The 25,847-nt window shown below is 43.3% G+C and overlaps 1 protein-coding gene across 1 annotated transcript in view; it reads left to right on the forward strand.

Moving 5' to 3' along the window:
• Positions 1–25,847, forward strand: part of herc1 (HECT and RLD domain containing E3 ubiquitin protein ligase family member 1) — a 68,414-nt gene that overhangs the window by 23,459 nt on the left and 19,108 nt on the right. Inside the window, 35 exon segments of the mRNA XM_037793032.1 lie at positions 84–257; positions 344–458; positions 568–688; positions 1,532–1,703; positions 2,891–3,239; positions 5,173–5,293; positions 5,396–5,447; positions 6,348–6,619; positions 7,615–7,830; positions 8,430–8,550; positions 8,687–8,924; positions 9,023–9,195; positions 10,276–10,431; positions 10,534–10,640; positions 10,714–10,824; positions 10,910–11,080; positions 11,212–11,451; positions 11,721–11,804; positions 13,113–13,666; positions 14,776–15,418; positions 15,651–15,924; positions 16,013–16,223; positions 16,342–16,508; positions 16,710–16,826; positions 17,287–17,542; positions 17,659–17,780; positions 17,868–18,094; positions 19,100–19,368; positions 20,547–20,599; positions 20,691–20,891; positions 21,013–21,187; positions 21,410–21,677; positions 21,810–22,023; positions 22,795–23,003; positions 23,085–23,212. Of these exon segments, the coding sequence (XP_037648960.1) occupies positions 84–257; positions 344–458; positions 568–688; positions 1,532–1,703; positions 2,891–3,239; positions 5,173–5,293; positions 5,396–5,447; positions 6,348–6,619; positions 7,615–7,830; positions 8,430–8,550; positions 8,687–8,924; positions 9,023–9,195; positions 10,276–10,431; positions 10,534–10,640; positions 10,714–10,824; positions 10,910–11,080; positions 11,212–11,451; positions 11,721–11,804; positions 13,113–13,666; positions 14,776–15,418; positions 15,651–15,924; positions 16,013–16,223; positions 16,342–16,508; positions 16,710–16,826; positions 17,287–17,542; positions 17,659–17,780; positions 17,868–18,094; positions 19,100–19,368; positions 20,547–20,599; positions 20,691–20,891; positions 21,013–21,187; positions 21,410–21,677; positions 21,810–22,023; positions 22,795–23,003; positions 23,085–23,212 (7,081 nt within the window).

The raw sequence follows: 25,847 nt of genomic DNA on the forward strand, positions 1-25,847 counted from the left end.
ATGTTTAAAAATGTTGATCAGTGGTAATAACATGAGCAGTTTTCCCAGCTGTTGTTGAGACGATGAACGTGTGTGTCCTTCAGACGCCTGCATCAGCTCGTTGCTGGAGGCGGCGCTGTCCGGTAATGAGGAGCAGAAGCCGTTTGACTGCACGCTGCGTCCTGACCTGAGCGTCCTGGTAGATCTGGCTCTGTGTTCCTCTAAAGAACCGGCCAACAGCCTCTGGATCAACATGCAGGACTACGCCATGAGCAAAGGTCTAATTCTATTGTCTCTATATTAGCGGCATTAGTCTTGAAAATGAAGTACCACATATTGACTGTTCTGTGTTATTCTGTTGCAGACTGGGACAACGCGTCTCTCAGCAATGAGTCCCTGTTGGACAATGTGTCCAGGTTTGTGTTGGCAGCCTTATTGAAGCACACAGGACTGCTGGGCCAAGCCTGTGGAGAGGGCAGGTACTGTTAACATGATATCTATGGATGTGTCTGGTTAGAGGTTTCCTCGCTGTCCCGTAGTGCCGCCTTAAATTAAACATCACATGTCACATTTGTATTTCCCCATCAGGTACCAACCGTCTAAGGCCCTCGCGGAGGTCTATCGCAGTGTTTATAAGGTACGAAACCGCCTGCTGGCCTGTAAGAACATGGACTTCATCCAGACGAGATCGTCTTCGCGTGAGAGGAGGGTGAGGAAACCAAAGTTTCATGCACACTTTTGCATCTAGTTATTTCCATTTGAAGTCTTTTTCCTTTTCTAATGAGATGCTTCCTCTGCAAGTGGATGCTTTTGTTTTTTGTTTTTCACATGCACTCATGTAGACCTGCCGCTATTATACGGAGTAATCGATGACATTGATGCATTTTCAGCTTTGACATCAATATTTTAAATCAATGCATGTTTTTTTTTAAATCTTTTTCCTTGGAGCTGCTAAATGCATCCATTAAGCTGTCTGCCTGCAACCTTAGAAATTCCTTTGAAATAGACAAGGCAGCACAAATCGTCAGAACACACCGTTACATACTTGTGACCTGACTTGTACACCGCTGTCTGTCTCTCTGCCCGCTAAGCAGCTGAGCGGCTCTCATTCTTCGGAGGCAGACCATTAAACGCGCTAAATAAAACAGCAAATATCGCTCGACACCATCGCCTACTATTGTTTATATTTTAAGGAACTTCTCGCCCGCCTTCCTGCTTTATCATCCACGTCCGTACAGTTCAGAGGATGAGATCGGTGCATGCTGCAAAGCAGATACTGATTTCGGATGAGAATGGCGGCGTTGAAAAAAGCCTGCCCTCTCACAACTCCTCGCTGACTTCTAACATTACTCGTGTTAAATACCAGTCCACTTCTGTGTTTTGGTACGGTCGGCTTTCACACCTGATTCAAACTACCCGAGTACACATGATCCGTACTTAATTGGTTTAATTAATCGACTAATTGGTAAAATAGTCATTAGATGAATCTGTAGAAAATGAATCGTTAGTGGCGACCTTACACTCACAGGTGTCATTTGGTCACTTTGGTCAGATTTCAGACAATCAGGACTCTCTGGACATGGACCCTCAGGAGCACTCGTTCACGCGCACCATCGACGAGGAGGCAGAGCTGGAGGAGAGAGCCGACCGCGAGAGAGAGGAGGGCCATCAGGAACAAGACGATGAAGAGGAGGACCGGGAGCACGAAGTGATGACGGCCGGAAGTAAGTACACATGCGTGGAGTTGTTTGTTTTTTTTATCTGCTTTCAGTGTGCTGATCATTAGGATTTAGGTCATTTAAGGATAGGGTGGACGATGTTGGAAAGCTAGCATAATTTGAAAGTAGCATGGCCTCAGGAGCTCCGTCTAAATTTTTTTTGTCCTGCCTGCTCCCATTCATTCACATCTCTGCTTGATGACGAGAGTTATTAAACTGGTGAAACAATTAGTTTTTACTGAATTTGTTTTATGGTTGGTTCGATCCCTGGCTGTTCTAGGTACATGTCGATGTGTCCTTGAGCAAGACACTTAACCCCAAATTGCTCCCGAAGGCATAGCCATCGGTGTGTGAATGAGTATTTAGATTAGATCCTGATGGGCAAAGTTGGCACCTTACAAGGCAGCCTCTGCCATCAGTGTATGAATGTGCGTGTGAATGGGTGAACACTGACATGTAGTGTAAAACGCTTTGAGTGGTTGGAAGACTAGAAAAGCGCTTTGTTCGGCACTGTAACGTGTTGATGTTTTGTCATGTTGGGTTAGTTCTGGTGAAATTCAGGTTCCATTCAGATGTTGTGTCATTTAGGCTCAGAGGCTTTCAGTGGTTTGATTATTTATTTAATGATATGAAGGTTAGAGTTGTTCCGGTACCGATACCATTATCGGAAATGACTCCGATACAGCCTAAAATGCTGGATCAGGTATCAGCGAGTACGCAAGTCTATGCAACGATCCGATATCACGTTATCGTATCATTTATCAGCTCATTTACGCTACACAGGAACAACATACCGTTTTTAACAGAGTTGCAAACAAATGTGAATCAGTTCACCAGTTAGTTTCATGGAAAGAGACATTTTGTGGTTTCATAATATGTCATGACTGGTGTGTAATCTTGCTCAACGTGGCTTCTGACATACAATAATGAGGCACACAGGTGGAAATACGGTGGATGCATTTAAGGATATCTACAGATATCTGATTGTAACTCGTCGTCGTTGTCAGAGAAAACCAGTTGGCCTAAAATGTGCTCGTTTGCTTTTTGATGTGTTGCGCTGGCATGGGCTTTGGTTCTGAACTCTGCACTCTAGTTAAAGTGTATTGTGCGGCTGCTGCTTGTCCTCTAACCCGGCATCTTGTGTGTCTGTGTGTGTGTGTTTTATTTGTGTATGTGCATCTTGCACCACACAGAAATCTTTCAATGTTTCCTCTCAGCGCGGGAGGTAGCTCGCAGTCGGGACAGAGAGCGGACCAGCAGCAGCACCGGAGTGGGCTCCGGCTCGGTCTCCAGGAGCGGAGGAGGAGGAGGTGGAGGAGGAGAGGACGACACCATTCTGTCTCAGGAGGGGAGGAGGGGCAGTACGGGTCTGCCGGAGGGCCAGGACCTGTACACAGCAGCCTGTAACTCTGTGATCCACCGCTGTGCCCTGCTGTTGTTGGGGGTGAGCCCGGTGCTGGGAGAGCTGACCAAGCAGAACCAGGAGGAGGGCCAGACCCAGTCCGCCACAGGAACACAGGAGTGTCTGAGCTTCATGACCAGGTCAGAGCACAGCCTGCCGAGATACACATCAAGACTCAAACTATATGTGTTGACAGATAAATAGTTGGTTCCCTCTTTAGTGGTGATTCTGTGCTGTAAAAACATCCGTCTACTGTCGGATGAGATGAGTTCAGTGTGACCTTTTCCTGAGGCAGAGCAAAGTATTAAAGGATAGTTTCACAATTTAGATATTTTCCAAAGTTAAAGTCCATAGAAGTGTATGACGATTCAAAAAAAATGAGCAGTTCTTGTGTGCGTAAATGCATTTGAACTTTCAGCCAAAGCTAATGTGATTTCATCAGAGTTAGATTAAAGGTAGGGTTGGTAATCTTGAGAAACTAGCAAGAGAATACTAGAATTAAAAAAAATGATCCAACCTGAAAGCTCAGCCCAGTGTTGCCGACTCTTTTCCAGTGAAAGAAGCAAGCAGCACTAGCTCGGTAGGTAGGTAGACCGGCAGGTAGGTCGGGCTAGGTGAAATGATTGGACGGGTTTATTACAGTCCTGCGACAGCCACCCTGGACGGTGTTCTGTTTTCTTTCTTGGCTGCAGCGGAAGAATAGTAACACAAAGAGGGAACTCTTTTCTAAAAAGACTGCACCTTTGGAAGATTTCATTTGGCTAACTCAGACTGCTGAAGTATTAACTCTCGCTGACTGTAGGCATTTTTGTGCAGAACAAGGACTATTGATTTTTGTCCCCTATTTCTAACGTTGGAATCACTTTAGGAAGGAATCAGTAATGAGATCGTAACAGAAACCACAATCTTCTACTTTATGGGCTGTTATGAGTGTTGTTTTTAGACAAACTTGAGTTCTGTTCTTTAAAGTTCCTCTCCTGGTATTCATTAAAATAATTAAACCGCTCAAAGCTTGTCTCGGGTCATCAAAATTACATGTTTAGAAGTTTTTTTCCGTGTCCTCTGGTGCTCCTAACAGCATCTGCAAGATTTCAAAGACCGGAGGAGAACGAGCAGATTTCTTGTTTGAACAAGTTTCATCTGAACGTTGACCTATATATACAGCACACGTTCCACCTGGAGAACATTGAACCTGTTCTTCAGGGCTTGTTGTTGTTGCATGTCTTTGCTTTGAGGGGCCTTTATATGACCTTGCCCTTTTTTTAATATTGTCAAACATGCTGTTTTTAGAGTTCTGTGTGTTGAGTAAGGAGTGATTTAGTGGAGTGGTGGGAGTTGTTATGGCTTTAGATTCAAGTTTCAAGTCTTTATTATCATAATGTGTTATACAGTTACAGAGAAACACTCGGTGGCAATGAAAGTCTTAGATCTCAGACTCTCTCCAACAACGCTCATTATACAGTATATATGTATAAAAAGAAAATCACACAAGTAAAAATGATAATCTAAGACATGAAATAAAGAAACTAAATAGTAAATGTATATGCGTAATGAGAAGTAATAACTACATACTGTATATACAGAGAATAAACAATAAGTAAAAAGATGTCAAAGTTAATGTGTTAAAAATGCAAATTTGTTTTAACGCCACTAATTTCATTAAAGCATTAACACAACTTGAGATATCAATCTTTCAAAGGTTGTAGCTCAGTTTTAAAGCTAAAACTGGCATGGCCATTTTCAAAGGGGTCCCTTGACCTCTGACCTCCAGATGTGTGAATGTAAATGGGTTCTATGGGTACCCACGAGTCTCCCCTTTACAGACTTGCCCACTTTATGATAATCACATGCAGTTTGGGGCAAGTTATGACTTTATAATCTCAGAGAATATTCTATTTTTTTCTCGTAGAGAATGTGAATATTACCCCCCCCTCCTCCCTGGCTACGTAATCATTATCATTTATTTATTTTTACCTACAATGGCCCTGATACGCCGTTGTACATTTGTAGCTGGCGTTAGATTGGCATGACGAAGATGATGAGTTAGTTTCTGTGATGTGTTTGTGTCTGTAGGAGTGAGAGTCTGAGTGCAGAGAGCCGCTCGGTGCAGAGCAGCCCGAGTTACAGACTGATGAAGTCCAGGAGCGAGTCGGACCTCTCTCAGCCCGAGTCAGACGAAGAGGGTTACACTCTGGTAGAGCACACACTCTCTCATTCACACACACATATATACATACTGTATCTGTCTCACTGCTTTGGTGTCTTTGTGCTTATTTGTCTCTGTTTTCTTTCTCAGAGCGGACGGAGGAATGTTGACCTGGACTTGGCGTTCTCTCACAAAAAGAGAGGTAAAGATGATTTGCAGAAAGACGTGTCTGATGTTGCGAGTGAGGACGATACAGGTCATCAATCATGTGTTACTCTTGTGTCTCTCTGTCTTCTGATTCCTGTGTGGATAGTTTATTTGCTTCTTTTGGGGCAGTTGAGCCCCAAACACAAGAGGAGCTCCAAGCAAGTAAACGATGGCATGTTTCTTCCTCTTGTTAGCTCACACCTCCATGACTGTGATGCCCCCTCCATTCATCTCTCATGATGAGGGCCTCGTTTTGAGCTTCACTTCAAGACACGTGTCATATTCTAGCCTAGACCGCAACAATAGATTATAAGACCATACAGATGTGCCAATTGTACAAATAACAGTTCATTCTTCTGCTTGGAATGTTTGTTACTTTGCACAACGGAGGCTCCTCGTGAAGAATGTGATTTGTGAGTTTTCATGGGATTACCAGTCGCACTTTAAAATAAATCACCAGTACTGAGACTTTAAAGGGATAGTTCGGATGTTTGGAAGTGGGGTTGTATGAGGTACTCAAGTGGCTCATACAACCCCACTGAGAAACACCTGAACTATCACTTTAAAAGAACTCATCAGTGCTGATACTTTAACTTCAGTGCTTTCAGTTGTTAGTATAGAAACGCCGGCTCTGGTAACCATTTCACTTCTCAACAGCAGCATTTATTCCTCGTCGGGTATAGGAAACTCAGAGCGCCCATTATAGATTACTCCATAATGGCTGATGAAAGGCTTGTGCCTGCATGACGAATCAGCATTTTGATGAACTCTTCTAGAGTAATAATGCATCGCACTGCAGAGCTCTTAAGTGCTTTAAAAGGCCCATCCATCAAGAGAGTTATGTTGTGCATTAATGCATCTGAAAGGCTCCTCTCCTTCTCCTTCTCCTCCCCAGGTTTACTCCACAGTTCACCGGACTCCCTGGCCGAGTCCTGGTTCCGGGCCAAGCTGAGCCGCCAACGCAGCTACGGCTCGGCGCACTCCTACGAAGAGTCGGACCTGGACCTGAGCCGCTCGCTGGGCATCCACGCTCTCATCGACAACATGGTCAGCTTCATCAGCGGCGACGTGGGCCTGGCTCCAGCCTTCAAGGAGCCAGAAGAAAGTATGTCCACCAGCCCACAGGCGACTATCCTGGCCATGGAGCAGCAGCAGAGCAGGGCCGAGGTGAGGGGCGCTCTCTGGACTCTTCTGGGTCTCTGTCTCACTTCTATTGGTGCAGCAACATCAAAATAAATCAAATGCTAATTTATTTTGACAACAGACACCAAGGGACAGTGATTTTTATACTTTATTATAATGTGGTTTACTCATGTTTTTAGCTTCAGTAGAGAATATTCTACGACCCTTAGTCCTGTAGCATCCTGTCAAAACAGCATCTTTCTTTCAACGGTCTTATTTTATTGATTATCATTCATGAATTTAACAGTAACTGTACAGTGAAAAGATTCTGTTTTGCCCAACAACACTTACAACACATCCATCCACAAGCACACACAAGCAACCACAGAAAATATATTCTAAATTATGGATAAATAAAGTTAGAATTATAGACAACACAGAGAAAAAGGAAGGTTAAGGAAAAAAAGTACTAATAATATATATTTATAAATAAAATAAAATAATAAAGTTACTCAGAGATTACAAAACAGCATCTTTACAGGATAAGGATCATTTAAAAATGACGGCTCTGAAGGACAGATGTCTCATTTTGTTAAATTCCTGTTGCCTCGACTCCTCTGTCCTCGTGGCTCTTCCTCGCCTCCTCCACTCGCATCTCAGGTGGGAGGGACGCGGGGAGAGGAAGTGAGGAAAGGAATCAAGGATGTACAAACCGAGAAATGAGAAGAGCCCTGTGTGTTCATGGGGATGAAGGAAGATGTCACCGAGTGACACAGTGAGGCTCATTGATGTGTTTTTAATGGAAAAAGGAATACTTGTTGATAGATACATTGATACATACACACTGCTGGTTTTCTTCTTTTCATGGGATTTATTAACAATTCAAATGTATCCTTTAAACCTAAACTATGTAGTGGTCAAACAAATGAGGCTGATTTTCTGAAAATCGCAACATATCTAGAACTTCTACAGTCCAAGATTTGCACTTGTGACCTTGTCAGAGTATTAACTTGACAACTGAGATGTGTTTTTATCTCCAGCTGCGGTTGGAGGCGCTCCACCAGATCGTGGTGTTGATCTCTGGCATGGAGGAGAAGGGCAGCCAGCCCGGGAACGCAGACCGATCCGGCGGCGCCTTCCAGTCCTCCTCCCTGCTCACCTCCGTCAGGCTGCAGTTCCTGGCCGGTTGTTTCGGCCTCGGCACCGTCGGCACCGGAGGGCTGAAGAGAGAGAGCGTGCAGCTGCATCACTATCAGGTATGTATGTGTGAGGCTGGTCAGCTGCTGGGTGGTGGACATGTTTTCAGAAGTCTGATATCAAACAACCAAAGCAGGTGGCTGGCGTCTCTCTTAGAGATAGGGTGAGAAGCTCAGTCATCTGTGAGGTACTCGGAGTAGAGCCGCTACTCCTTTGCCAGCTGAGGTGGTTCGGGCATCTAGTAAGGATGCCTCCCCTGGGCGTCTCCCTAGGGAGGTGTTCCAGGCACGACCAGCTGGGAGGAGGCCACGGGGAAGACCCAGGGCTAGGTGGAGAGATTATATCTCCACACTGGCCTGGGAACGCCTCGGGATCCCCCAGTCAGAGCTGGTTAATGTGGCCCGGGAAAGGGAAGTTTGGGGTCCCCTGCTGGAGCTGTTGCCCCCGTGACCCGACCAGCGGATGAAGATGAGATGAGATGAGATGAGACGAGACTGTGGTATCGAATTGGTATCGATAATCATATAATTTCACTGGTATTAATATCAACTTCTAAATTTCTGGTATCATGACGTCCTTACGTGCAGCCCTAGTAGTGACCATATTGTCTGTGTTTTTACCCGTGCCATAACTCACCAGTGTGTCTTGTTTTCTGCAGGATGGTGTAAAAGCAGCTAAGAGGAGCCTCCAGATGGAAATCCAGACAGCGGTTCATAAGATCTACCAGCAGCTGTCTGTCACGCTGGAGAGAGCTCTGCAGGCCAACAAGCACCACATAGGTAACAGAGACTACTACTGTACATCCATCAGTGGAGCGTCAGGAGTTTATTCAAAGCATTATTTACGTGGGACCCGGACTGTTGAGGATGATTTTTGTCTGATGCTTTCATCTCTTTCATCTCTTCTCCATCCCAGAAGCCCAGCAGCGCCTCCTGCTGGTGACCGTGTTTGCTCTGAGCGTTCGCTACCAGCCGGTGGACGTGTCCCTGGCCATCTCCAGCGGGCTGCTCAACGTGCTGTCCCAGCTCTGCGGAACAGAGACGATGCTGGGACAGCCGCTGCAGCTGCTGCAGAAACCCGGAGTGTCCCAGCTCAGCACCGCCCTCAAGGTGGCGTCCACGCGCCTGCTGCAGATACTGGCCATCAGCACCGGGTAAGAGCTTTAACAGCGGAGGAATGGATGGAGTCGGGCACTTTTTGTGAACCTGAAGAAAAGAGAATCAACAGCTGTGTCTTTGCTTGGATTTGCAGGACGTATGCAGACAAGTTGAGTCCCAAGGTGGTCCAGTCGCTGCTGGACCTGCTCTGCAGCCAGCTGAAGAACCTGCTGTCTCAGGCAGGAGTCAGTCTCTTGTCCCCTGGAAAAGACCAAGAAGACAACAAACAGGAGGACAGCGCCGACTCTGAAAAGAAAGACTTCAGAGGTGATAAAGCAGTTTCCTGTTGTTACTCTTTCATAGAAATAATAGTTTGTTTTAGTGACCTGATGAGGGAGCCAAGTCGTCCCTCTTGTGTTTGATGATGCATGCAGTACACCGTATTTGTGGCAAGGGGTGTTACGATTTCAATTCTACATTGGAAATCGATCAAAATCAACATTAACACTTTTATTTTACTCAAGAGATGAACAGCTTTCTGACTCATAGTTAAAACTATAAACCGGCACAAAAAAAACAATTACCAACTTTACCGCCGTGTTCTGAACAGACACATTACAAACACTAACAGAAGTAACATTTGCATTTTGGAATATAAAACATCAAACTTAAACTACTCAATCCAGTCAGTCCTCTCGGGACTAGGCATGCAGGATGGGAAATTTGGACCTCAAGACTCCGTAGTCTAACAATGGCATGTTTAAATCGAAAACCGAATCAAATCAAACACCTCTATTTGTGGCCATTATTACATTCAGTGAGCAGAAGCTACGATCAAACACACTTGTTGACAACAGTTTTTCCATCATAACAACTAAATGATGAATATAAATGAACCTTGTCAGTAAGAACTCTAACAAAAATATGTTTTTGTCAACAAAAAATTAACAATAATTTGATAACCAGGCAGTCGTATGATCAGGAAACAAGAGCCAGTTCTGTTACATAATCTGTTGCAAACATGGGACCATTATCGTAAATAATACACATGAAAGATAGCAACTGTCAACTTGAGAAAACAAATAATCCATCTATTAATATAAGAAATTCTAAATAGATACTAGAATGGCACTCAGAGCGCGCAGACCTCCGCCAAGGTACGTGGCTTTAAAAACAGATCCCAGCTCACAGCTGGCGGTACCGCGAGGCGGTCGGCTTATTATTATTATTATTATTAACACGGTGTGTTTCCGTGTAACGTATCGGCGGATGCCTCTCTCAGAAGCCTCTCTCGGAAGCCTTGTTATGTCTGTATAACGTTACACTACGTTGAAGCTGCAGGGAAAGTGGATGAAGGTTTGTTTTCCATGAAATGTAATTTATGTTTTTTATTGTCTCGTCCTTCAGCGTTGATCCGTAAGCAGCACACTGCTGAGCTCCACCTCGGAGACTTCCTGGTCTTCCTCAGGAGAGTGGTGTCCTCCAAGGCCATCCAGTCCAAGATGGCGTCCCCTAAATGGACCGAAGTGCTGCTCAACATCGCTGCACAGAAGTGCTGCTCGGGTATGACCAGCTCATGTAACACAACACTGTTAAAGGAGCGGTGCTTTAATTCTAATGAAATCCTATCTGAGACATTAACCCCTCGGTGGCTGTTAACTCTAGGGGTCCCTCTGGTGGGCAACTTGAGGACTCGTCTCCTGGCTCTTCATGTGTTGGAGGCCGTCCTGCCTGCCTGTGAGGCCAACATGGAGGATGACCAAATGACACAGGTGAGCCGCTTTCTTTGCTTCGCACGAGTCCTCGGTGACAGTCAGTGAGCTGATGTAGTTTGGTCTCTTCCAGGTCGTTGAGCGGCTGTTCGCCCTGCTGTCTGACTGCATGTGGGAAGCTCCCGTAGCTCAAGCCAAACACTCGATCCAGATTAAAGAAAAAGTTCAGGAACTCAAACTACAGGTGAGCAACTAACCGCTCTCCTTCCTCCCTCCCCTTCCCGTTATCATTATTAGTCTGAGTGACTGACGGTTAGTTTACTCCACAGGGAGAGGCAGAGGAGGAGGACGAGAACCTCCCCATCCAGGAAGTGTCCTTTGACCCAGAGAAGGCTCAGTGCTGCGTGGTGGAGAACGGCCAGGGGCTGACGCATGGCAGCGGGGGGAAAGGCTACGGCCTGGCCTCTACGGGGATCTCCTCTGGATGCTACCAGTGGAAGGTACATTAGTGGATTATTATGTCCAGCAGCATAACATCATTGTGATTGGCCCCAAACACGCACATACACACACAACCACTCCAGACAATTGCTATTTCTTAAATTCATTTCACATTTTATTTCCTGTGTAGTTTTACATAGTGAAGGAGAACCGAGGCAACGAGGGAACATGTGTCGGAGTTTCACGATGGCCCGTGCACGACTTCAACCACCGCACCACGTCGGACATGTGGCTGTACCGAGCGTACAGCGGGAACCTGTATCACAACGGCGAGCAAACACTGACGCTGAGCAGCTTCACGCAGGGAGACTTCATCACCTGCGTCCTGGACATGGAGGCCAGGACCATCTCCTTCGGCAAGAACGGAGAGGTGAGAGACGCTAGTTCAATATCAGATGACGAGACCGGGGTTATATATTCATGTGGCATGCAACAGTTTGTCATGTTTGTGTGTGTAAATGTTCTGTTGTATAAATATATGGATATTTTTTAAATACTTGAGTGTCGTTCCTCATCAAACGCATGCGTATTCATTTTTATTCAAACAAAATTCAACAGCAAAGAGGATCCATAAAAGAGAAGCTGTGTTTCCTCCTCACGGTTCTGTGTTCATCTCTAACTTGTTAACTGATTCAACAGGAACCAAAGTTAGCCTTCGAGGATGTCGACGCCACAGAGCTTTACCCCTGTGTGATGTTCTACAGCAGCAACCCAGGAGAGAAGGTAAGACAACATAAACGTCCTCCTTCATCTAGTCGATCCATGCACTCTGACCCCATTATGACACACTTTGAGTGACAGCCCACTCATTTGCACATGATGCAGAAATGCATAAAGAAATGTAAAATAAAAATGTATGAAGAAAAGATTACAGAAGTAAATAAGTTTGGGGAAATAAATAAGGGGGGGAAATCATGCATAAATAAATAAATAAATACATACATAAATACTTAAATAAATACATACAATTTAATAATGAATAAATAATTTTAAAAATATATTTAAAATGAAAAAAAAAATGAATGCATAAATAAATGAATAGATTTAAAAGTTAATAAAATAAATACTTAAATAAATACATACAATTCAGTAATGAACAAATTATTTTAAAAATAAATAAAAAATGAATGCATAAATAAATTAATACATTTGAAAGTTAATAAAATAAATAAATGAATACCTACTTAAATACTTAAATAAATACATACAATTTAATAATGAATAAATAATTTTAAAAATATATTTAAAATAAAAAAAAAATGAATGCATAAATAAATGAATAGATTTAAAAGTTAATAAAATAAATACTTAAATAAATACATACAATTCAGTAATGAACAAATTATTTTAAAAATAAATAAAAAATGAATGCATAAATAAATTAATACATTTGAAAGTTAATAAAATAAATAAATGAATACCTACTTAAATACTTAAATAAATACATACAATTTAATAATGAATAAATAAATTCAAAAATATATTATGAATGCATAAGCATATTAAAACAGAAATATCAATTTATGTCACATTTTATCAATAAATTAATGGCTACATTTATTTTTATTATCATTTTTGGTACATTTAATGTCATTTATTTATTTATTTAAAGTTATGTGATGCTTTTTATGGAAATATATATCCTGCAAAAACAGCTGTTTTCTGCCATGTTGTTAGACTTTTATACTTACTTTACTTTACTTATATCTATTTATTAGGGCTGACCTGAATGCTTTGAAGTTTCGACCATTGCCATAGTAATCGACCTCCAAATCAGTATTCGAATGCTTCATTTTGTTTTTTTCTATATATAAGTATGTAATAATAATGTATAAATCCCCAAATAGCCCATGAAATAAGGAATAATCCCACAACAATATTCATTATTTATATTAAACATTCATTATTATTAGTTTGAATATCTTTGAATATTACTCACCGAAGCTTCAAAGCCCAAAAATTGGTATTCGTGACAGCCCTCTGTATACATATGTTGTATTTATATATGTATATTCTGCTTGTTTTTTCCAGGTTAAGATCTGTGACATGCAGATGAGGGGAACGCCTCGAGACCTCCTCCCCGGTGACCCGGTCTGCAGCCCCATGGCCACCGTCCTGGCCGAGGCCACCACTCAGCTGATCCGCATCTTACACCGCACCGACGACTGGACCCATCGCATCAACAAGACCATGATCGAGCGGCTCAACAAGATCAAACCCTGCTTCAGGGAGTCCGCTGCCGCGTCCGGTGGGGGTCAGAGGCTGAAGAAGAGCCGCTCGGTGCAGAGCCGCGAGGAGCACGACGCCCAGAGAGAAAGCCAAGAGACGCCCACGAGGACTGAGGAGGAGAGGGGACGCCACGGACGGCAGCACGGCCTGGGGGAGCTGTCGGAGCACCACCTGAGGACGCTCTGCACGGAGGTGTGGCCGGTGCTGGCGGTGATCGGAGGGGCGGACGCGGGCCTGCGTGTTGGCGGGCGATGTGTGCACAAGCAGACAGGGAGGCATGCTACTCTGCTGGGCGTGGTGAAGGAGGGCAGCACCTCGGCGAAGGTGCAGTGGGACGAGGCCGAGATCACCATCAGGTACGGGCTGAAAGTTCTGCTGCGGCACATTTCTTTGACATTTTTCTTTGTCTTTATGTTGCGGTATTTGTTATTGACTGGTATATTTGATAGATATACCAGATTGTCAGCTAGTCATGGATTGATTTAGATTTTTTCAATATCAGCCATGTAGAATTTTTGGCTGTCGCTGCAGTGCTGTTCATGATGATCTCTTCTGGTATTATTAGAGATGCACCGATTACAAGTTTCTTTGCCGATATCCGATTTTTCAAAAGTCTGACCGGCCGATTTCTTTCAAAGAACCATCATTGATGGCATACACAAACATTTTTGTGCTCCGTCCTCCTCACGGTAATCACCTCTTTATGGTTCCCTTGTAGCGTTGGGTTTTAATCTGAAATATTGCTAAATAGGCGCGTTTGCTTTTTGCTTCGACACCAAATCCTCCGCCATCGTCTTGTCTGTCAACTCTCTCTCATCCCGTGTGTGAAATCTGACTCCTGCTACTCTGAGTTGAGACTCCGTACGGAGCAGACACATTCACTCTCAGTTTGTAGCGTCCGTCGTCCGATTATCTATTGCTAACATGCCACTGAAATTCCAAAATGACTTTTATTTCTGTAAAAAAAGCTAGACGACGTTGGGGGTGGTGGGTATGTAATGTAATCGGTGTGTGCCCGACTACCGTGTAACACCGACAACCGAGGCAAGCGTACCGTCCGATCACTCGGTGCATCTCTAGTACTCCTGTGCCGTGTGCCGTGGTCATCGGCAGTATGACCACATGGCTGATCAAATGTATTTAAAAACACAGATGGAGCTGAATGTTTCTCCACTGCCTGTATTCACGTCCCTCTGACACTCTGCGTTAGCCTCCCTATCACTCTCCATCCTCCCTCTAATTCACCGTCTTCATGTTTATTGACTCGCCCTTTTGCATCGCCATTAATCCATAACTCTTCTGCATGCTCCGATGAGTCACCGATCGGCATGTTTTTGTGCCATACCCCACACATTCCATCTCTTTTATTTGTCTTGCATGTTGTGCTCTTTCTCTCCTGCCCTTTCCCTCACTTTGTGTTTCCTTCCCTTGTCTCCTTCCACTCTTCCACTCCCTTCTATTAAAGCTTCCCAACTTTCTGGTCGCCTAGTGACACTCCGCTTTACAACCTGGAGCCCTGCGAGCCGCTGCCATTCGACGTGGCTCGTTTCCGTGGCCTCACCGCCTCGCTGCTGCTGGACCTCACCTACCTCACCAGCATCCATGAGGAAACCGTCGCCAAGCTCAGCGCGCGGCGCCACGACAAGAAGCATCGCAACGCGGCCTCGACCGGGCACGAGCCGACCGGTAACGAAGACAAGGCGGCGGAGAACGAGGGGCACAACCGTAACGAACAAAAGGACAACACCGAAACCTCGTCTGGAGCGGCTCCAAACACCGCGACCTCTGACCTGCGTGTGTCCCACAGCCTGGACGAGGTCAAAGCACACGCGGCGCCCAACTCAAAGTCAGAGAGTGAGATCTCCTCTGTGGTTAGCGGAGGCGGGAATGAGACGCTTTTCACTGCAGCTCCTCACACTCCTGCCGAGGGGAACAGGAAGAAAGGCCACGAGCACGGCTCCCGCAGTCATGAGCCGTCTCCGTCCTCTATCGCCACGCAGTCGGAGATCCACGCCGTGCAGCTGTCCTACCTCTACCTGGGAGCCATGAAGACCCTCAGCGCCCTGCTGAGCTGCAGCAAGTATGCTGAGCTGCTGCTCATACCAAAGGTACCGCAGCTTGTTAGGTTTACTTTATAATAGCAGGTTAATCACCCACATGTTCTTCAGTGGTAGGAGGAAGCTCTTAACAAATTGGAAATATGCTTATTCGCTTTCTTAATCGAAAACTAGAAATTCTTAATAAAGAATTAATATGAGATTATAATATAATAGCTGAAGCAGATTCCAGGTCAAATATGGGTCAGATTCATACTAACCTGTTCTCTCCTGTGACATGAAGGTGTTACCTGAAGCAGCACCCAGCGGGCACAATGCCGATCTGAACGCCACCACCAGCGGAAGCACAGCTGCCACCTCGCCGGTCTGCCAGGAGGAAGTGGAGATGCGGGCGGCGCTGCAGTTCCTCATGCGCCACATGGTGAAGCGGGCGGTGATGCGCTCCCCCATCAAGCGGGCCTTGGGCCTGGCAGACCTGGAGAGGGCTCAGGCCATGATCTACAAGCTGGTGGTGAACGGGCTGCTGGAGGAGCCCAGCGGGGGGAAGGCCAAACCTGGTGAGGATGTGTACAGATGTGACGGACATGGACTGTTGATTAGAGCTTGGGGAGCATTTTCTTCATCTCTCTTTTGTGTTTCCCTCAGGAGTGAGAAGTGAACCAGAAGGTGAGGGGGAAGGTACGGAGGGTGAGCAGTTGGCACAAACCCCCATCACAACCAGCCCCTCTGCCTCCAGCACCACCTCCTTCATGAGCTCCTCGCTGGAGGACACCACCACTGCCACCACACCTGTCACCGACACGGAGACCGTCCCGGCCTCTGAGTCTCCGGGGGTCATGCCTCTCAGCCTCCTCAGGTCAGAGCAGATGGCTGCGCATATTGTCAGTCAGCTGTAGTGTTCATGATTAGCCTCGTTTCTCATGTATGATTCAACTGAGATGATTATTTTAACGCTTTCTCTGTGATGTGAACAGGCAAATGTTCTCCAGCTACCCGACTACCACTCTGGTTCCAACCCGTCGAGCTCAGACTCCTCCGGTGTCCTCTCTGCCGACCTCTCCCTCTGAAGAGGTCGGCCGCCGGCAGAGTCTCACCTCCCCGGACTCCCAGCCCTCCAGACAACAGAACAGGACGGGTACCTGTAAGTATGCCAGACTGACATGCATGTAAACATCGCTGTTGAAAAGCTTGTTCAGTGTGTCCTTAATGTAAGACAACAAAAACTGCACACATTTTAAATCTTCTTCACTGTGTTTTTTAATTATTACAAAATGTTTTAGAAGTCTTCCCCAATAGAAGGCTCTGGCTAACTATATAACTGTGTTGTTGTTGTCTGCTCCAGCTCTGTCGGACCCCAGCAGCAGGCTGTCAACGTCTCCTCCTCCCCCGGCCATCGCTGTGCCTCTGCTGGAGATGGGCTTCTCTCTGCGCCAGATCACCAAAGCTCTGGAGGCCACCGGTCAGTCTCACCTCTCTGCCCCCCCCATCTGCACTTTCGTTTCATTTAATTCAGTGCTTTGAAGCTGAATTTTTATTCTGAACGACACAAGTTATTAGATAGCACACTATGACTTCTACATCACAACAGAGCGAGGGAAAGAGCTGATAACGTCATAATTGATTTATCTATTAATCAGTTTTTTTGCGATTAATTAATTATGTAGTCTATAAAAATGTCAGAAAATAGAGAAAAATGCTCATCACAATTCCTACATCCCAAGTTGTCGTCTTTTAAAAAAGTTCTTCTGATGTCCACAGAGGACAAAAAAGCCTGCGTCAAAAAATGCCATAAGATTAAATATTGATATTATTTTCCACTTTCACAGAGTTAAATCTTTTAACCAACATCAGTCCTGATCAGTCTTTGTGGTATGAGTATCATTGTGTGGTATATTGAGTGTGTGTTCCTGTTACCTCAGGGGCCCGAGGAGAAGCAGACGCTCAGAACATCACGGTTCTGGCCATGTGGATGATAGAGCATCCCGGTACGGAGGAGGAGCACGACGAGCCTAACACCAGAGGCAGCGGCGTCGGCGGCGACGGGTCTGACTCGTCCTGTCCGGGTGCAACGGCCTCCACTGGAGGCAAATCTCTGGACAGGAGCCCGTACCTGTGCTCACCTGGAGACATCGCCAGTGCAGATGCTTCAGAGATGGAGGAGGGCTTTAGCGAGAGGTACGATTGGAAGTGTTTTCATAATAGACGTCTTATTATTAAAATACTTACTTTATACCGAATGTCAGAAATTGTAAATTTGTATATAAAAAGTCTATATTTTGTGTATGTTGTAGTCCCGAGGGTCTGGAACAGGACAACGCTTCAGCCTCCAGCGGCGGTCCACTCAGAGGACGCTCTGCTGTCGGTAGGAAACACCGCTTTGACCTGGCTGCACGCACGCTGTTAGCTCGCGCTGGTACGAATATTATATACACACCTTTCTCCACACCTTGTTTATCTTCCTCACAACCACTTTAAACCTCCTCGTCTCTCTCTCTGTAAGCTGGACTGTACCGCTCGGTGCAGGCCCACCACAGCCAGTCACGGCGGGAAGTCTCGTCCCTCCAACAGCAACAAGACCCGGGCGCCCTTTACGACTTCAACCTGGATGAGGAGCTGGAGATGGACCTGGACGAGGAGACCATGGAGGCCATGTTCGGCCAGGACCTTGCCAGTGACACCGACATTCTGGGAATGTGGATCCCGGAGGTACTGGACTGGCCAACATGGGTGTGTGTGACTTTATGCTACGTCCAGAGGGGCCGCCATCACCATTCTGCTCTTTACCTGCAGCACTTCTCACTCACAGTTCATTTATACTACGGTGGAAACCGCTTATAGTGATCACGGTTACAGCGATCAACCGCTTATAGTGATCAAAAAGCTCGGGACAGAATCATTCCTCTACAAATACTGTTCAAATAATCAAGTAGTCTGCTTACAGCGTTCATTTTGGGTCTTTTCATGCATGACAACATACGGAAAGACATTTTAAAACTAAATTAGACTAACATTAATTAAATTTTTGTTTTGTTTTTTACTTTACTCCCTTGATACTTTTCCTCGAGACTCTGTGTCCTCCGGTGCTCCTAACGGCATGCCAAGTTCCAGTCACATGACCGGAGCACAGCCAATAGGAAACGCTCTCTCTCTGAAATGACCTGTGATTGGTCAAAGTCTCCCGTCACGGGCTAGATGTTCTTAAGCCTGAAAACAGAGCCATGAGGAGGAGAAGTCTAGTTATCTCTCAGAACACTTGAATTACAATATGCTGAAATGTTATTATGGAATTTTTGGACAATGATGCCAAAAATATACTGCCTACTGAAGCTTTAATAAATATACAGATGTCAGTTAGATGGTAATCTGCATTAGAAATGATGCACAACAACAAATATTCGGTTATAATAATCATCGGCTTACAGCGATCAATTTGACCCGGACAGATGCGATCACTCTAAGCGCTTTCCACTGTGTATCTGCACGCCGAAATGCCCGCTAGCACTCTTCCTCCTGAGCTCTCTCCACTGATCTAACTGGCATGGAATGAAAGACTTGTCAATAACAAAATTATCATTCTCAGTGCTGATTATTTGGCTGCTGCTTGGAACTCATTAATGCAAAGCTCTCGTTGATTCATGCTTCTAACGCGTCACATTGCACGGATGCTGATGTTTGTCCCTTCACGTACGTGAATGTGTGTGTGCTCCTCTGTGATTGTCCCTCACCTCGCAGCACGTGTGCGAGTCCGACGATCGAGATGAAGTGGTTGTGTGCGAGCTGTGCGAGGCCAACGTGGCCAACTTCAATCAGCACATGAAGAAGAGCCACCCGGGCTGCGGCCGTAGCGCCAACCGGCAGGGCTACCGCAGCAACGGCTCCTACGTAGACGGCTGGTTCGGAGGGGAGTGTGGGAGCGGGAACCCCTACTACCTGCTGTGTGGCGGCTGCAGAGAGAAGTACCTGGCCATCAAAAGCAAGGCCAAAGTCCCCATCGTGGAGAGGTACGCAGCACACCTGGGAAAGATCAGGTGGACAAGGAAGCACATTAGTTTTATGGCTGTATCTTAGTAATATGAATATCTTTACCCCATTACGACTTGGTCCTTACAAGTTATGGAGCTACTAAAGCTGGACTGATACAGTAAGATGACACATCTGCTGATGTTAGCTTATGGCAGATATATTGGCTAGAGGTTGACTGATGATTTTTAAAGGCCGATATAATAACAATAGTTTGGAGTAGGAAATCGGCCGATACCCCTGCCCCCTGTCAAAACAATTCAACAGTAATAAATACCTATAAATAAATAAATAAATAAATAAATCTGGAACTGAACATCAAACTAAGCATAATTATTTTTTTCAAGGAGAAAGTGAAAGGTTTATCACCACTTTAACAGTTGTTTAGATTATGATCAGAATTTAATCAAACACAGATATGTTATGTGTTTATGTAAAAAAGAATATCAGCTGATAATTAACCAGATTTTTTAAACCCAAGTATCGATATGAACGTAAAACAATCCAGCATTGTTACTGTAATTGTGTTGAAAAAATGTAACTGTCCCACTTGTACAATAGTTTTATTTACACGTTTTATAGTTTGATTTCTTACATCCTTCTACTGTATTTGTGTGAAACTATATTTTTCACAACCTACAAGTGTTCTATAATAATATATTTTTTTTGTACATTTTTATTGTATTTTTTTTTTTTATTCCAAGCAGCTTTATACTTTATTGAATTAACAAAATGAGATGACAGACTTATAGCTGAGTTTGTACTGATGCATGTGAGTTAAGGAGTTTAAAAGGTGCTGAACAAAGACATAAAGGAATGCATAGAAAGTCAAAATCAACCTGGACTCCAGAGAGTTAACTAGGACTTATGTAACAGCGTTCCCAGAGTACTAGTTAGTGTGTTTATTTATGAATTATGTTTTTTAAAGTTTTCACACTCCTTAATTTTATAAAAAAAAATGTTATTGTAATTTGAGAGAACTATTTGGACCTCAGTCATAAACCAATATTCACCACAACACCTGTCCCTCTGTCTATGGACTCTGTATTATGTTGGAGTCATTAGGCATTTAGTTTTATTTCTGTAATACTTTGTCCTGCCTCATTATTTAAAGGAAGTAAAACTCCTCATATTGTCTTATTCTGTGATGTGTCTTCAGGTATAAGGGACAGGCTCCTGACCTCCTGGGAAAGCAGGACAGTGTCTATGAAGGTACGTTGTAATGTGATGTGATGTATTTGATACACAGAATGTTTTGTATTTTTATTTTTGATTTTTAAATCGTCTGTCCGTCCCGCTGCAGAGGACTGGGACATGTTGGACGTCGACGAAGACGAGAAGCTGACGGGGGAGGAGGAGTTTGAGCTTCTGGCCGGACCGTTGGGTCTCAGTGAGCGCAGGATCGTCCCCGAGGCCGTCCAGTTCCCTGACAGCGACCCGCTGGGAGCCTCCGTTGCCATGGTGACTGCCACCAATAGCATGGAGGAGACCCTGCTGCAGATAGGTGAGGAGGACAACATCCCATTATTGATATAATATAATCAATATAATCAAACTGAAGTAAAGCGTTTTGGTTCAGCCCTCGTTAGGTAACAACAGTAATCTGAGTGTGTTTGTGTGTTCAGGCTGTCAGACCTCGGTGGACAAAAGTTCATCGGGCAGAGTGACCCTCGGCGAGCAGGCCGCCGCCCTCCAGAACCCTCATGACCGAGTGATGGCGCTGAGGAGGGTGACGGCTGCAGCCCAGGTGCTGCTGGCCAGGACCATGGTGATGAGAGCGCTGTCCCTGCTGTCTGTCAGGTAGTCATGACTACACACCCCCTCCATCTGTCTGTCCTCCGTCTGTCTGTGCATGAAGATCTTTATCAAGTACTAGTCTGTCTTTCTGATTAGCTGACACCAACAACTCTGGAACAAATCTTCACGGGTTAAACCTTTCTGTGATCTAACAGACGTCAGTCAGGGAGCAGAACGTTCAGTCTGTTATGTAACACATGACTTCCTTCCTTCCCTCCCACACAGCGGTTCCAGCTGCAGCCTTGCAGCCGGTCTGGAGTCTCTGGGTCTAACCGACATCAGGACTCTGGTCAGGCTGATGTGCCTGGCGGCGGCGGGCCGAGCCGGTCTCTCCACCAGTCCTATAGCGGGCTCCGGTCACGCTGAAAGGCCCCGCGGTGCCGCCAAGGCGAGCAAACCCATCTCATGTCTGGCTTACCTCAGCACAGCAGTGGGCTGCTTGGCCTCCAACAGTCCCAACGCCGCCAAGCTGCTGGTGCAACTCTGCACGCAGGTACACAACGTTAACCCATCAGTCTGGTGCTTTATGAGCTTAGCTTAGCATAAAGGAAGCAGGGGAAAACAGTTAGCCCGGCTCTGTCCACACTCTCTTTATATATATGATTCAATATTCTCTCCTCTCCAGAACCTGATCTCTGCAGCTACCGGCATGAATCTAACCACAGTGGACGACCCCATCCAGAGGAAGTTCCTGCCCAGCTTCCTGCGTGGCGTGGCCGAGGAGAACAAGCTCGTCACCTCGCCCAACTTCGTGGTCACCCAGGCTCTGGTGGCCCTGCTGGCTGATAAAGGGGCCAGACTCAGACCTGCTTATGACAAGGCTGATATGGAGAAAAGAGGTTTGTAAACTCAGAGGAGCAGGAGATAAAAAGAAACTGTTGTTCTGTGTTGTCCAGTCTGTTTGTCTCTGTTTCAGTGCATTTCTTTATCTAATTGGTCGTTTTTGTGATAAGTGAGTAGATATTAGATACTTTTAAGTTGATTTGCTGCTTTGTTTTCCTTGCATATTTTCCAATTACTTTTATCTTTCAAGAATGTGTCAGAATTATTTACTTTGTGGTCTCAAAATGTGTTCTTGTAATTTGACCTTAAAGGGATAGTTCAGGTGTTTCTCAGTGGGGTTGTATGAGGTACTTTATGGGTGTGTACATATGTGCTGGTACTCCTGTCTGTTTCTCCAAACTCCATCTACTGTAGGTAACACACTGACTATGGAGAAGTACTTCATACAACAACACTGACAAACATCCCAACTATCCCTTTAAACACAAACTGCTTCTATCCTATCATATTTTTTGCAAAGGCAATGTTTTGTATGTATTTTTTACCATCTCATAATTACTATTGTCATGTATTTGTGTAATTCTTGTAGTAATGGCATAAATCATCAGTAATGTCTGTTAAGCTTTCATGCACACACGTGGCTCGTGCGCAGCTTGTTTCTCTCGGGTCACTTTTGTGTTTTTTTCTGTGCCTTTTTTGTGTTTTTATGTTTGTCATTTTTGTTCCTTCTCTCACTCACCGGGCCACCTTGTCACCTTCTTTTCCGTGTCGAGCAGGGCTAATTGCGCATTTGTATGCCCATCCTTCCCATAATCCCTCCGCTGTAGGGCCTCTGGAGCTGGCCAACGCTCTGGCGGCCTGTTGCCTGTCCTCCAGGCTCTCCTCTCAGCACCGCCAGTGGGCCGCCCAGCAGCTGGTCCGCACGCTGGCCGCCCACGACCGCGACAACAACCACAGCCGGCCGCAGACCTTCGCCGACATGGCGGGGGACCTGCGGAAGTGCTCCTTCATCAAGCTGGAAGCTCACCAGAGCAGAGTGAGTCAGCAGCGTGGGCTAGAAGTGAACTGAAAATAGTGTGATATAAACTGGTATTAAATAAAGTCTGTTTTCACTCAGGTCATCACGTGTGGTTGGTGCAGTAAGAAAGGCCTGTTGGCTACGAGTGGCAACGACGGGACGGTCAGGATGTGGAACGTAACCAAGAACCAGTACACCCTCCAGCAGACCTGCATCTTCAATAAGGAGTAAGTCTCTGAAACTACAGACCCATGTTCCACCTCCAGAGACGTCAGTATGTTAATGAAACCACAGTGTTATATTTACAGCTCACTGTGCAGCTCTATCAGTTGATTGGAGTCACAAAACTGAGCTCTCTGACATTATTAGGGGCCGGGCAGCTACGCCAAAGAACGTATGTTTTTAAGAAGTGAAATTCAATTCCAGCAGCAAAGCTACGCTTCCGCCATTTTGGACTGAAAGCGACTACCGGACACCAGTAAAACATCTGCCTAGATAGTGCCATACAAAAGTAAAACTAAATTATTTTTATTCTATTTAACTGAAATATTCTGTGTTGAACAATAAAAATATTATAAATATGCTTACTATTATAACTAGTTACTTACTTACTTATTAATTAAACTTCTTAACTGGTTGCTTCCCAGAGAAGCATAAAGTGAGCGATGGACATAAATGGAAGTTAGAAAAAATGTCCCAATTTTTTTTTTTTTTAAATGAGAAAAAAAAAAGTTTTAAAAAAATGTCTGAAAAAAAGTTTAAAAAAAAAAAAAATGTCAAAAAAAAAGTAAAAAATAGTTTGACAAATGTCTGAAAAAATTTCGAAATTTAAAAAAAAAAAATGTATCCCAGAAAAATGTCGGGGAAAAAAGTTTTTTTTTTGTAAAAAAAATAGTCCGAAAGATGTTTGAGAAGTGTACAAAAATGGTCCGACAAATGTCTGAAAAAAATGTACGAATTAAAAAAGAATGTCAGGGAAAAAAAAAGGTTTTTAAAATATGTCAAAAACATGACGGAAAAAAAGTTAAAAGGAAAAAAAAAAGTCCAAATGTAAAAAAAAAAAATCTTGAAAAATTGTCCGAAAGATGTCCGAAAAGTGAACACAAAAATGTCCGACAAATGTCTGAAAAATGTCTGAATTAAAAAAAAAAAAAAAAAGTCAGAAAAATTTCGAAAAAATGTTTTTTTAAAGTCAGAAAAATGTCAGAAAAAAAGTTTAAAAAATGGCAAAAAAATTATCTGAAAGATGTTTGAGAAGTGTACAAATGTCTGAAAAAAAGTTAAAAGAAAAAACAAGTCCCGACGTAAAAAAAAAAAAAAAATTGAAAAATTGTCCAAAAGATGTCCGAAAAGTGTACAAATAAATGTCGGTCAAATGTCTGAAAATGTCTGAATTAAAAAAAAAAATTATTCTGAAAAATGTCCAAAAGTTTTTAAAAAATGTCAGGAAAAAAGTTTTAAAAAATTTAAAAAAAAAAAAATAGTCCGAAAGATGTTTCAGAAGTGTACAAAAATGTCTGACAAATGTCTGAAAAAATGTCAGAATTTAAAAAAAAAAAAAAAAAAATTCAGAAAAATTAAAAAAAAAAAATTTACACAAAAATGTCCAGCAAATGTCTGGAAATGTCTGAATTTAAAAAAAAAATGTCAGAAAAATGTCAAAAAAAAAGTTTTTAAAAAAATGTCAGGAAAATGTCATTTTTTGGTCCGACAAATGTCTGAAAAAATTTCTGAATTTAAAAAAAAAAAAAAAAAAATGTCGGGGAAAAAAAAAGGTTTTTAAAAAATGTCAAAAACATGACGGAAAAAAAGTTAAAAGAAAAAAAAAGTCCCGACGTAAAAAAAAAAAAAAAAAAAATTGTCCGAAAGATGTCCGAAAAGTGTACAAAAAAATGTCGGTCAAATATCTGAAAAATGTCTGAATTTAAAAAAAAAAAAAGTTCTGAAAAATGTCCAAAAAAAGTTTTTAGAAAAGTGTACAAATAAATGTCTGAAAATGTCTGAAAATGTCTGAATTAAAAAAAAAAAAAAATTCTGAAAAATGTCCAAAAAAAGTTTTAAAAAAATGTCAGGAAAAAAGTTTTAAAAAATGTAAAAAAAAGAAAATAGTCCGAAAGATGTTTCAGAAGTGTACAAAAATGTCCGACAAATGTCTGAATTTAAAAAAAAAAAAAAAAAACAATTCAGAAAATTAAAAAAAAAAAAATGTACACAAAAATGTCCAGCAAATGTCTGGAAATGTCTCAATTTAAAAAAAATAATGTCAGAAAAATGTCAAAAAAAAGTTTTTAAAAAATGTCAGGAAAATGTAATTTTTTGGTCCGACAAATGTCTGAAAAAATTTCCGAATTTAAAAAAAAAAAAAAAAAAATGTCGGGACAAAAAAGGTTTTTAAAAAATGTCAAAAACATGACGGAAAAAAAGTTAAAAGAAAAAAAAAGTCCCGATGTAAAAAAAAAAATGAAAAATTGTCCGAAAGATGTCCGAAAAGTGTACAAAAAAATGTCGGTCAAATATCTGAAAAATGTCTGAATTTAAAAAAAAAAAAATTCTGAAAAATGTCCAAAAAAAGTTTTTAGAAAATGCCAGAAAAAAAGTTTTAAAAAATGTAAAAAAAAAATAGTCCTAAAGATGTCTCAGAAGTATACAAAAATGGTCCGACAAATGTCAAACAAGTTTTTAAAAAATAGTCCGAAAGATGTTCGAGAAGTGTACAAAAATGGTCCGACAAATGTCTGAAAAATGTCTGAATTAAAAAATAAATAAATAATAAAAAAAAATGTCAGAGAAAAAAGTAAAAAAAAAAATGTCAGAATTTTTTTATTTTTTAAAGTCAGAAAAATGTCCTTAAAATGCCCGAAA

This window comes from Sebastes umbrosus, chromosome 2 (genome assembly GCF_015220745.1).
Source record: "Sebastes umbrosus isolate fSebUmb1 chromosome 2, fSebUmb1.pri, whole genome shotgun sequence".
NCBI classification, from domain to species: Eukaryota; Metazoa; Chordata; class Actinopteri; order Perciformes; family Sebastidae; genus Sebastes; species Sebastes umbrosus.